Consider the following 12,441-nt stretch of genomic DNA (forward strand, 5'->3'; position numbering starts at 1 on the left):
ACAACACTTTTGTGCGTTGTTGTTCCCACGCCTCTTTGGCGACGTCCAACAAACCGCGAGGGTGTCTGCCGTATAGCAGTTCGAAGGGCGAGAACCCGGTAGAGATCTGGGGCACTTCTCGCACTGCGAACATGATATAGGGCAGAAGAAGGTCCCAGTCCCTCCCATCCTTAGACATAACTCTTTTCAACACATTTTTTTATGTCTGGTTAAACCTCTCAACCAGGCCATCTGTTTGCGGATGATACACGGATTTCTGTAACTGTTTTATGTAGAGCAACTTACAGAGTTCAATCATTTCAAATAATTTAGACAGCACTCCAGTATGCAGTTAATGCTTTTTATTTGCCGGACATAAGGGTCCTTTTAGGAACTGAGGCAACGTTTCGGGCAAAACACATGCCCTTCATCAGGCTGATGTAAAAAAGGGGGGGGGGAGGGGGAAATAGATATGTGTAAATACATATAATATTTGCAATTTAACATGATTACAAATTTATAGGGTTCTATAGTCACATGATTCAAACAGGTGATTAGTATCAATACAATCAATAACATGACTCAGAAAAACATGATTAAAAAAACATGATTCAAAAATTTTTTGGGGTTCAAACGACATGATTCCGTAATTCAAATTAATATGATTTAAGAAAAAGTGCATAATTATTCTTGAAAATTCAAAATTCATACGTTCCATGAGACAGGTATCCAGCCATATAGCAGACGAATATCATGTACCGAAAGTATATAATATTAATTACATCAGGCATCAGAACAAAAATGGACCACTGAATAAAATGTACAACAATGGAGGCACAGAAAAGAAAAGATGAGAGAGAAGATAGGAGAAAAGAGAAAAGAATATGGGAAGTACGGCCAGAGTGTATGCATATTATATGCTAAATACGCATGTATATATGCCGAGGGAGGAGGAGTTCAATCATGACCTTGGACATAAACGGGGTCCCTTGCTCAGTTAGAACTTCCTTAGGCAGACCCACTCGAGAAAACATCTCTATTAACTCTTTAGCTATGAATTTAGCTGACGTATGACGCAGTGGCACAGCCTCCGGGTACCGTGTGGCGTAGTCGAGGATGACCAGGATGTGCTGGTGCCCTCTAGCTGACTTCCGTACTGGGCCTATGAGATCCATAGTGATCCGCTCAAATGGAACCTCAATAATCGAGAGAGGGACCAGGGGACTACGGAAATGTGGCTGGGGGCTGGTTATCTGGCAGGTTGGGCAAGACTTGCAATACTCTTTTACCTCTCTGAACACACTGGGCCAGTAGAACCGCTGTAGAATCCGGTCCTGCGTTTTCTGCTGGCCCAGGTGTTCCCCAAGAACATGTTGGTAGGCTAAATCCAACACAAGCTTGCGATACTCCTTGGCACCACCAGTTGTTCAATATGCTCACCGCGTAGTTGATTTACTCGGTACAGCATCTCCTGTTGAACCACAAAATGGGGGAACATAGACTCGGCCCCCGGTTGTTGCGGCTCACCCTCAACCACTACTATATTTTCCCAGGCTCAAGATAGTCCGGTCCTGGTGCTGTGCTGTACTAAAATTATCTCCGGAGACGATGAGGTCTGCCAACTCCGGACCGGGCGGCAAGTCCTCCACATCTCCTACCATCACAACTAGCGAGGTTGTCTGACCCCTCCTCCACCGCAGTGGCAGTCACCCCTACCGCTGGCGGTCCCCCCTGAGCCGGGCCACTCTGCTAGGGTTACATCTGTCTCATGTGTATTGGTGACTCTCACCTCAGGCCACAGTGATGGGAAACCAGGGAAGTCTCTCCCAATTATTAATTCATAAGTCCTCATGAGTCCACCTGCTGGCCACCATTTTTAGACAGACCAATGCGGTGGGATAGTCCTTTAAGTCCCCATGGATACAGACTAAACTGACCTTTCGGCCAGTATACTCAGCAGGCACCAGGGCAGCTCTTACCAGGGACACCAGGCTCCCTGAATCCAGCAGTGCCACCGCCAGAGTGTCCCCCACTTCCACCTGGCACAGGTGGCTATTGTCCATAGTCTCGGAGGTTCCTGTGGCACACAACTTTCTGGCATATAATGAGTGGCTGTAGCCATAATTGGTCTCCATGGGTTCCCCCCGATGGGGACAGTCGGCCCTTATGTGTTCATGCTCCTGACAACGCCAGCAGACCACCAGGGTTGGGTCTGCAGGGGGTACATCTCGGGCAGGTCTAGCTGGCACCGGCCGTCGGGTCTGGGGTGGAGTTTTCCGTGGTTTGACTGGCCCCCTCCCAAAAGAACCCCCCTGTATATTTCTGGTGACCTCGTAGTGCTGGACCAGGTCGACCATCTCCAAGGCATTACCCGGAGACACCTGGCCGATCCATTGCTGGAGAGGGTACGGCAAAGCCCTCCAGAACACATCCGCCAGCAGACGGTCCAGCATAGCAGTGGGAGTCAAAACGTCAAGCTGCAGCCATTTTTGCAACCGGTGTAACAGTTCATAGTACTGTGGTCTGGCAGGTTCAGCCGGGTTAAATTCCCACTGATGCATCCGCTGGGCCCGGACCAACACATTCACCCCCAGTCTCACCAGGATCTCACCTTTTACGGTCAGGTAGTCGGCCGCTTGATCATTAGGGAGATCAAAAATCACTTGCTGGGGTCCAGATGCCAGGAACGGAGCGACGACCTCAGCTTACTGGTCTCGGAGTAACTTTTCCCTCACGGCCACCTTTTCGAATACCGCTAGATAGGTCTCGACGTCATCTAAGGGGGTCATCTTAGGGATCGCCTCCCGGACAGCTTTCCAAGCATCGTGGATGTTGTGGGACACTCCTGCAGCTTGCAACGCCATAACATGTTGCAATAGTAGCTGGTTAGTTTCCTGCTTCTGCTTTTTAGCCTCCCACTGCTGCAAGTTAGCCTCCACGAGGGCCTTCACGACCGCCTCCATTTTGTCAGGGGACACGGATCGCAACCTTGCCGGCTTGATATAGGACATACACTTGTGCCGGGGAAAACAAAAACTTTTCGGCCTTCAGGCCTGCCTCACTGCGTCTGCCCGCATCCGACACCAAATGTGGGGATTCGCTCTGGTAGGCAGGGTATGCGGATGCAGTACAGAGGCAAAAACAAGGTTGTAAAGCAAAGTTCAGTGTTTTATTCACACAATAGAAAAAACAAGCCAAAAGTAACAGTGTTCAGTTTTGGTGCCTGTTCACACCACACAAAGTCCACAGTGCAAAAAACCTTCACCTGGTCAGTAGTTTTCCACCCGCAGTCCACAGCAGGCTTTAGAGGCCTGTTTCCCCAGCATGCGGCTCTCAAGACACAGACTCCACAGCTTCTCTGACATGGAGGATAATCCACACCAGCTGAACGTGCTGGCTGGGTTTTTATATCCCAGCCAAAACCCGGCCTGGAGCCGTGGGGAACAGTCACCCTCCCTGCTCTTTGGCTGCTCCCAATAAGAACCGGCCCGGATCGGCTTTACAGCCATACTAACAGCTGAAGTGCCAGACTGCAACTGCAAAACTGACACTTCAGGGGGAACAGTGACACATATCTTCCGTCAATGACAGCCCCTTGTTCCTTCTTACAGCAGTGTGGGGGCAAATTATTTCATAGGGGTAGTGCGGGGGCAAATTATTTCATGGGAGGGAGGTGTGTGGGAAATTATTATATGGGAGCAGTGTGGGGCATTGCTATTAAGTAACATTATTTTTGGGGACACTATATACAGGTATTATTACCTAGAGCAAATTATAGGGTGTTATTATTACTGGGGACACTATAACTGCGGAGGACACTATAATGACTTTTGGGATCATTTATCAAACTGATGTAAAGTAGAACTGGCTTAGTTGCTCATAACAACAAATTCCACCTTTCATTTTTGACAGCTACTTTGGAAAATGAAAGGTGGAATCTGATTGGTTGCTGTGGGCAACTAAGTCAGTTCTACTTTACACCAGTTTGATAAATGACCCAAGTTATGAAAACTCTAAAGTGTCTATGTAACAAACTCTGTAGAGACGAGATGCAGCTGAAAGATTTTGTCATGGCGGTCTGGGTCAAACAGAGGAGAAGAGGAAAGGGAAGATCTACAGTCGTGGCCAAAAGTTTTGAGAATTACATAAATATTGGAAATTGGAAACGTTGCTGCTTATAGGGGTTGTCCGGGTTCAGAGCTGAACCCGGACATACCGTTATTTTCACCCCGGCAGCATCCCTGAGCCTAGCATCGGAGCATCTCATGCTCCGATGCGCTCCTGTGCCCCGCGCTAAATCGCGCAAGGCACGGGCTCTTTTGTTTTCAATAACACACTGCCGGGCGGTAACTTCCGCCCGGCAGTGTGTTCGGTGACGTCACCGGCTCTGAGGGGCGGGCTTTAGCTCTGCTCTAGCCATTTTACTGGCTAGAGCAGAGCTAAATCCCGCCCTTCAGTGCCGGTGACGTCACCGGGGTTCCTGTCAGCCCCATGGAGAGCCCCGGTACGTCACCTGAACTCCTAAAAATGCCTTTGCCCTGCGCAATTTAGCGCAGGGCAAAGGAGAGCATCGGAGCATGAACTGCTCCGATGCTCAAGTCAGGGGGGCTGCCTGGGTGAAAATGGAGGGATGTCCGGGTTCAGCTCTGAACCCGGACAACCCCTTTAAGTTTTTATAATAGCAATTTGCATATACTCCAGAATGTTATGAATAGTGATCAGATGAATAGCATATTCCTTCTTTGCCATGAAAATTAACTTAATCCCCCCAAGATCTTTCCACTGCATTTCATTGCTGTCATTAAAGGACCTGCTGAGATCATTTCAGTAATTGTCTTGTTAACTCAGGTGAGAATGTTGACGAGCACAAGGCTGGAGATCATTATGTCAGGCTGATTGGGCTAAAATGGCAGACTTGACCTGTGAAAAGGAGGGTAGTGCTTGAAATCATTGTTTTTCCATTGTAAACCATGGTGACATGCAAAGAAACACGTGCAGCCATCATTGCGTTGCATAAAAATGGCTTCACAGGCAAGGATATTGTGGCTACTAAGATTGCACCTCAATCAACAATTTATAAGATCATCAAGAACTTCAAGGAAAGAGGTTCAATTTTTGTTAAGAAGGCTTCAGGGCATCCAACAAAGTCCAGCAAGTCTCCTAAAGAGGATTCAGCTGCGGGATCGGAGTGCCAACAGTGCAGAGCTTGCTCAGGAATGGTGGCAGGCAGGTGTGAGCGCATCTGCACGCACAGTGAGGCGAAGACTTTTGGAAGATGGCCTGGTGTCAAGAAGGGCAGCAAAGAAGCCACTTCTCTCCAATAAAAACATCAGGGACAGATTGATCTTCTGCAGAAAATATGGTGAATGGACTGCTGAGGACTGGGGAAAAGTCATATTCTCCGATGAAGCCTCTTTCCGATTGTTTAAGGGATCAGGAAAAAGGCTTGTCCGGAGAAGAAAAGGTGAGCGCTACCATCAGTCCTGTGTCATGCCAACAGTAAAGCATCCTGAGACCATTCATGTGTGGGGTTGCTTCTCATCCAAGGGAGTGGTCTCACTCACAATTTTGCCCAAAAACACAGCCATGAATAAAGAATGGTACCAAAACACCCTCCAACAGCAACTTCTTCTAACAATCCAACAACAGTTTTGTGAAGAACAATGCATTTTCCAGCACGATGGAGCACCGTGCCATAAGGCAAAAGTGATAACTAAGTGGCTCGGGGACTAAAACTCTGACATTTTGGGTCCATGGCCTGGAAAATCCCCAGATCTTAATCCCATTGAGAACTTGTGGTCAATCCTCAAGAGGCGGGTGGACAAACAAAAACCCACTAATTCTGACAAACTCCAAGAAGTGATTATGAAAGAATGGGTTGCTATCAGTCAGGAATTGGCATAGAAGTTGATTGAGAGCATTCCCAGCCGAATTGCAGAGGTCCTGAAAAAGAAGGGCCAACACTGCAAATACTGACTCTTTGCATAAATGTCATGTAATTGTCGATAAAAGCCTTTGAAACGTATGAAGTGCGTGTAATTATATTTCACTACATCACAGAAACAACTGAAACAAAGATCTAAAAGCAGTTTAGCAGCAAACTTTGTGAAAACTAATATTTGTGTCATTCTCAAAACTTTTGACCACGACTGTACATGATGGGAGATGTCACTGGAAGTGAGAGTTATGTGGTGCTGTATTCCCATATATGTAGAGCTGGCTCACTACTGTGACCTGCATCTCATCTGCTCCTCCAAGTCTTTTTTATCATTATCATATGTATTTTAAATTTGGCAACTAAAATTTAAATTTGTCACCTGCAATCCTATGTAACAGCCCAGATAACAGTGATAACTTTTTGTGTGCAGATAATGTAGTGGATGTTCCATGAAGTCCTATGTAACACCCCAGATAACACAATAGTTCACTGTGTTATGTGGGGTGGTACATAGGACTGCAGGTAACATCTATGACATCTGTACTCAGAGTTATGAGATGGTGCGGTCAGACTCCTGGCACCCCCACCAATCAGCGGTTTGAGGAGACCGCGATGTTCCAGTGAGCGCCGCAGCCTCTTTGCTCCTTAGCAAGCACGGCGCTGTCCATTTGATAGCACTGCTTTGGTATTGCAGCTCAGACCCAATCACTCAGATGGGACTGAGCTGCAGCTAGGCCATGTGAACGATGAATGTGATGTCATATGGCCTAGGAAGAGACTGTGGCGCTCACAAAGCATTGCAGCCTCTTCATACAGAAAAAAATTAAACTAAAATGGAGGGGCCCGAGTTGGGTAGACAGCCCTGGGCCTATCATGCACTTAATCCGCCCCTGGTGATTGATTGCACATTTACATGGGCCATATGAACATTCTTCATGTAATATGTCTCCAAATATAAAATATCTATGTATGAAAAATGTATCAACCTGATTTGGTAATCCTCTCCAAATCTAGTGTATGCTTATTTGGAGTAAAGAACACCTGGAGGACTCATCACCAGGATTCGACAAGAGTTATATAAAAAAATGAATAATGTGATGTATTTTCAGTCTTCACAAGAGTTGATTACTTACAGAAATAGGTTAGGAAAAGTCTTATATCACAAAAACATTGCACCAAACGGATATACCACTGACTATACTAGCTAGTCATACAAGTAGATATTAAAAGCTGAGACTTTTGCCAATATATTCCTGTCAGGAAGATATCGGAGCCCATCATGCACCACGTCACGGTCCTCAACATGGCAAGGGGTCCTACCACTAAGCTACCTATGGTGTGAACAAGGTCTGAAGGTGATGTAATCCAGCTCACAGCCAAGCTTCCACACAACCGCCTAGCAGGACAACTAGTGCAATGTGAACAAAGCCAGACTGTAAGCCACACTCATATCAGACCATGTGATGGAGGTTACCAGGTGCAAAAGTGCTTAAGTGTCAAGTAAAGGCACATACACTACATATTAAACAATTTTGGCACTAATACATGCCTATGGAAAAAAATGCCGGATCCGGCATTCAGGCAAGTCTTCCGTTTTTTTCGCCGGAGATAAAACCGTAGCATGCTACGGTTTTCTCTTTTGCCTGATCAGTCAAAATGACTGAACTGAAGACCTCCTGATGCAAACTGAACGGATTACTCTCCATTCAGAATGCATAGGGATATGCCCCTGTGACGGAACTCTATGCCGGAAAAGAAAAACGCTAGTGTGAAAGTAGCCTAAGAAGACCACCCCTTGTCTGTCCCTGTCAGTCATTTATACCATAGATACAGGCGTGTCTTTACTAATGTATCGGATTATACATTGTCATATATGGTAGACTTCAAATATGGTTCTTGACGTTCCCATACAGACCTCCGACTGCCAAGTATATTACTATGAATGGTGTGTAATGTGTAATGTAATACATACTTTATATTAAATATCAATTAAGATTATATCACATATTATTGAACATTTCAGTCTGTATAAAAGGGTCATTACACAATGATTACGCAACTTAAAGATTAAGTAGTTTAACATAGCAACTGACTACTCTAGTCTGGTCCATATTGCTAATATTTTGATCAGTGCCTATATGTACATTACTGGAGCAAAAAGTGCCGCCACGTGGTTGTGACAATCCGTCAGCTAAACAGACTGGAATCTGAGCTGATGCAGTTCTCCCTACACATCTATCAAAACAGCAGAGAGATTTGAGGGACACCTTGGGGACACCGTGCTGCAAGTCGGGGCACACTGCTGTCCGCTAAAAAGCCCCCAATAAGGGGTTGTCCTGCTTCAGGATATAACAGGGCAATGCAATAAAATAATACAAGAAGCACGACTGCTCAGCTGATGGCTCCTTATCTTGATGCACGCAGCGGGGAAATGCAGTGGCAGCTGTGCGGGGATCAGGAGCAATGTGGGTGCTGGGGTAAATATAATCTACATGAGGGGCTCGAGCATTGGAGGGCATGTTTTATAGTTTAGATAACACCTTTAACCTTTTGTGACAGAACGGCTCAATATTATTATTATTTGCCCAAAATAAGTAAAATGCAATCATAGAAAAAATTGCCCCCTCTATATTGGTGAGTGGTAATTTGGCCAGTGCTGAAGTCTCTTTACGGTAAGTAAACTGATGTGGACAGATAATTACCTCTCTGGAAAGAATGTAGTATGTCTTTTTATTTGGATATAATATTTAATTTAATTTTTTCCATAGAAAAATGGGTCTGAATGTTCTCTCTCCCTGGCTCGCCCCAATCATCTGGGATGGAACATATAATATTGATATGCTGAATCAGCAGCACAATGGTACGAGAATTGGACTGTTTGTCTTTGCTGTGAAAAAGTAAGTATACATTGATAACCAGCTTAGGTTAATGGAAGGATGGAGCTGATCGGAAAAAAAAATTCTTCTTTTCATTTCAAATCTTCCAAGCATTGTTGGAATTTTTCAATGGCGGAATTTAAACCACTTCAGTTTGGTCACTTTTATTCAATAGAAAGACTAGGCTTTGGTTGTTCAAGGTTCCATTACTTTGTTTTTCTCCCACTTTTTTTTAAGCCAGGGCGCTAATGATTCCTCTTTCATTTTCTAGGTAGACATAGGGGTCAATCAATGTTTGAATAGACATCTACAGTGAAAAGATGACAAATGTTACTGCCTGGATTCTTCATAATTAATATCGCCCACAGTACTTAATTAATACCACTGTATGAAGCATTAGAATAAGCAGTGTAGTTCTGGGCGCCTGTGCATAAAACAGAAGCCCTGGAACACTAATAAGGAACATGGAGTACCTCCATAAGTGAAAAATGGGGGCTGATTTACAATTTATGTTGCACCAGAATTCCAACCTTCTGACACCAAATACTGATTTAAAGGTTAAGTACATCTTTGAGGGCAATTATTTTTTAATATAATTCCTTTATTTTGGGCTAAAAATTTTAAATTGGTCTTTATCTTTATTAAAAACTAGCAGAAGGACCCGGCTTCGGACGGGCATATTTCATCTATTTAATTTAATGTTTCTCTGTGTCGTTTTATCGACAGTATCCCCCATAACAGTGACAGCAACCCATCCCAATGTCTGCTGAGCTATGTATCTAATTATATCCTGTGTGATACTGTCTGCTGAGCTATGTATCTAATTATATCCTGTGTGATACTGTCTGCTGAGCTATGTATCTAATTCTATCCTGTGTGATACTGCCTGCTGAGCTATGTATCTAATTATATCCTGTGTGATACTATCTGCTGAGCTGTGTATCTAATTATATCCTGTGTGATACTGTCTGCTGAGCTATGTATCTAATTCTATCCTGTGTGATACTGCCTGCTGAGCTATGTATCTAATTATATCCTGTGTGATACTGTCTGCTGAGCTGCATATCTAATCCTATCCTTTGTGATGCTGTCTGCTGAGCTGTGTATGTAATCCTATGCTGTGTGATACTGTCTGCTGAGTTGTGTATGTAATCTTATGCTATGTGATACTGTCTGCTGAGTTGTGTATCTTATCTTATACTGTGTGATACTGTCTGCTGAGCTATGTATCTAATCTTATGCTGTGTGATACTGTCTGCTGAGCTGTGTATCTAATCCTATCCTGTGTGATACAGTCTACTGAGCTGTGTATCTAATCCTCTCTTTTGTGATATTGTCCGCTAAGCTATATATCTTATCCTATCGTGTGTGATACTGTCTGCTGAGCTGTGTATCTAATCTTATGTTGTGTGATACTGACTGCTGAGCTATGTATCTAATCTTATGCTGTGTGATACTGTCTGCTGAGTTGTGTATCTTATCTTATGCTGTGTGATACTGTCTACTGAGCTATGTATCTAATCTTATGCTGTGTGATACTGTCTGCTGAGCTATGTATCTAATCTTATGTTGTGTGATACTGTCTGCTGAGCTGTGTATCTAATCCTATCCTGTGTGATACAGTCTACTGAGCTGTGTATCCAATCCTCTCCTTTGTGATATTGTCCGCTAAGCTATATATCTTATCCTATCCTGTGTGATACTGTCTGCTAAGCTGTGTATCTAATCTTATGTTGTGTGATACTGACTGCTGAACTATGTATCTAATCTTATGTTTTGTGATACTGTCTGATGAGCTGAGTATCTAATCCTATCCTTTGTGATGCTGTCTGCTGAGTTGTGTATCTAATCTTATGCTGTGTGATACTGTCTGCTAAGCTGTGTATCTAATCCTATCCTGTGTGATGTTGTCTGCTGAACTGTGGTCACTCTCCTTTGTGATACTCTCTGCTGAGCTGTGTATCTAGTATCCTATCCTGTGTGATACTGCCTGCTGAGCTGTGTATCTAATCCTGTCATGTGTGATAGTGTCTGCTCAGCTATGTATCTAATCCTATCATGGGTGATACTGTCTGTTTAGCTGTGTATCTAATCCTATCATGTGTGATACTGTCTGTTGAGCTGTGCATGTCGTCATGTAGCCCTAGCCTAAAGTTGACTTACAGCAGTGAAGAAAAATGGCTGGGTTGTTATGGAAACCTGGATAAAAACTGTGTGTATGTGGAGACTAAGAGCCTGCGAGCTTCTATTGGCTGATCAGGGACATGTGATCGTGTGTATGGCAGTTGGGATATTAAGAGAGAGTTGCAGGCTTGTATTGGCTAATGCAGGTCATTTTTTGGGAATATCACAGACAGACAGAAACTCATTTATGTATATATTAGAGACTAGCAGAAAGACCAGGCTTTGCACTTGTATATTTCATCTATTTCATTTTATGTTTCCGTGTGTCATAAAAAGATATCAACAGTTTCCCCCATAACGATGACCTCTACAGTACCCGCCCCTTTAACAATGACCTCCACAGTGCCCACACCTTTAACAGTGATCTCCACAGTACCCACCCCTTTAACAGTGACTTCCACAGTGGCCGCCCCTTTAACATTGACCTTCACAGTGTCCGCCCCTTTAACAGTGACCGCATTTTTAACAGTGAACTGCACAGTGCCCGCCCCTTTAACAGTGACTTCCACAGTGCCCACCTCTTTAACAGTGACTTCCACAGTGCCCGCCCCTTTAACAGTGACCTTTACATGGCCTGTATCTTTAATAGTGCCCGCCCCTTTAATAGTGACCTCCACCGTGCCCGTCTCTTTAACAGTGACCTCCACAGTGACCCCTCCTTTAACAGTGACCTCTAAAATGCCCACTCCTTTAACAGTGACATCTACAGTGCCTAGCCCTTTAACAGTGACCTCCACAGTGCCCGCCTCTTTAACAGTGACCTTAACAGTGCCTCCCCCTTTAACAATGACTTCCACAGTGCCTACCCCTTTAACAATGATTTCTACAGTGCCCGCTCCTTTAACAGCGACCTCCACAATGCCCGCTCCTTTAACATTGACCACCCTTTTAACAGTGACCCTCATAGTGGCTGCCTCTTTAACAGTGACCTTCACAGTACCCACCCCTTCAACAGTGACTTCCACAGTGCCCACCCCTTTAACTGTGACCTCCACATTGCCCTTCCCTTTAATAGTAACCGCCCCTTTAACAGTGACCTCCACAGTGCCTGCCCCTTTAACATTGACCACCCCTTTAACAGTGACCTTCATAGTGGCCACTTCTTCAACAGTGACCTTCACAGTGCCCACCCCTTTTAACAGTGACCTCTGCAGTGCCTTCCCCTTTAACAGTGACCTCTACAGTGCCCGCCCCTTTAACAGTGAACTCCACAGCACCCCTCCGTTTAATAGTTGCCCCTGCCCCCCATGCATTTAGCAGTGTAGTTGTGCCGTCCTGAATATTTAAGGACCTGCAAACTGCTAAAACCTGCGATCAATTGTTATGGAAACTTGGAGTAGGACCTGCGAGCTTCTATTGGCTAATAAGGGACATGTGACTGTTTAAATGGCAGTTTGGATTTAAGTGAAAGGCTTGCTGGCTTCTATTGGCTAATGCAGGTAATTTTTGGGGAATATCTCGGGA

At 44.7% G+C, this 12,441-nt stretch overlaps 1 protein-coding gene across 2 annotated transcripts in view; it reads left to right on the forward strand.

The window, feature by feature from the left end:
* LOC122944034 (histo-blood group ABO system transferase 2-like) overlaps positions 1–12,441 on the forward strand; it is a 99,730-nt gene that overhangs the window by 36,636 nt on the left and 50,653 nt on the right. The window contains exon 3 of one of the 2 annotated variants that reach the window (XM_044302235.1): positions 8,686–8,814. The exons of the other annotated variant lie outside the window; for it this stretch is intronic. Coding sequence (XP_044158170.1) covers positions 8,686–8,814 — 129 coding nt within the window. The remainder of the gene's footprint in view (positions 1–8,685; positions 8,815–12,441) is intronic. 2 annotated transcript variants of the gene reach the window in all.

The sequence above is a fragment of the Bufo gargarizans genome, chromosome 7 (assembly GCF_014858855.1).
Source record: "Bufo gargarizans isolate SCDJY-AF-19 chromosome 7, ASM1485885v1, whole genome shotgun sequence".
In the NCBI taxonomy this organism is placed as follows: Eukaryota; Metazoa; Chordata; class Amphibia; order Anura; family Bufonidae; genus Bufo; species Bufo gargarizans.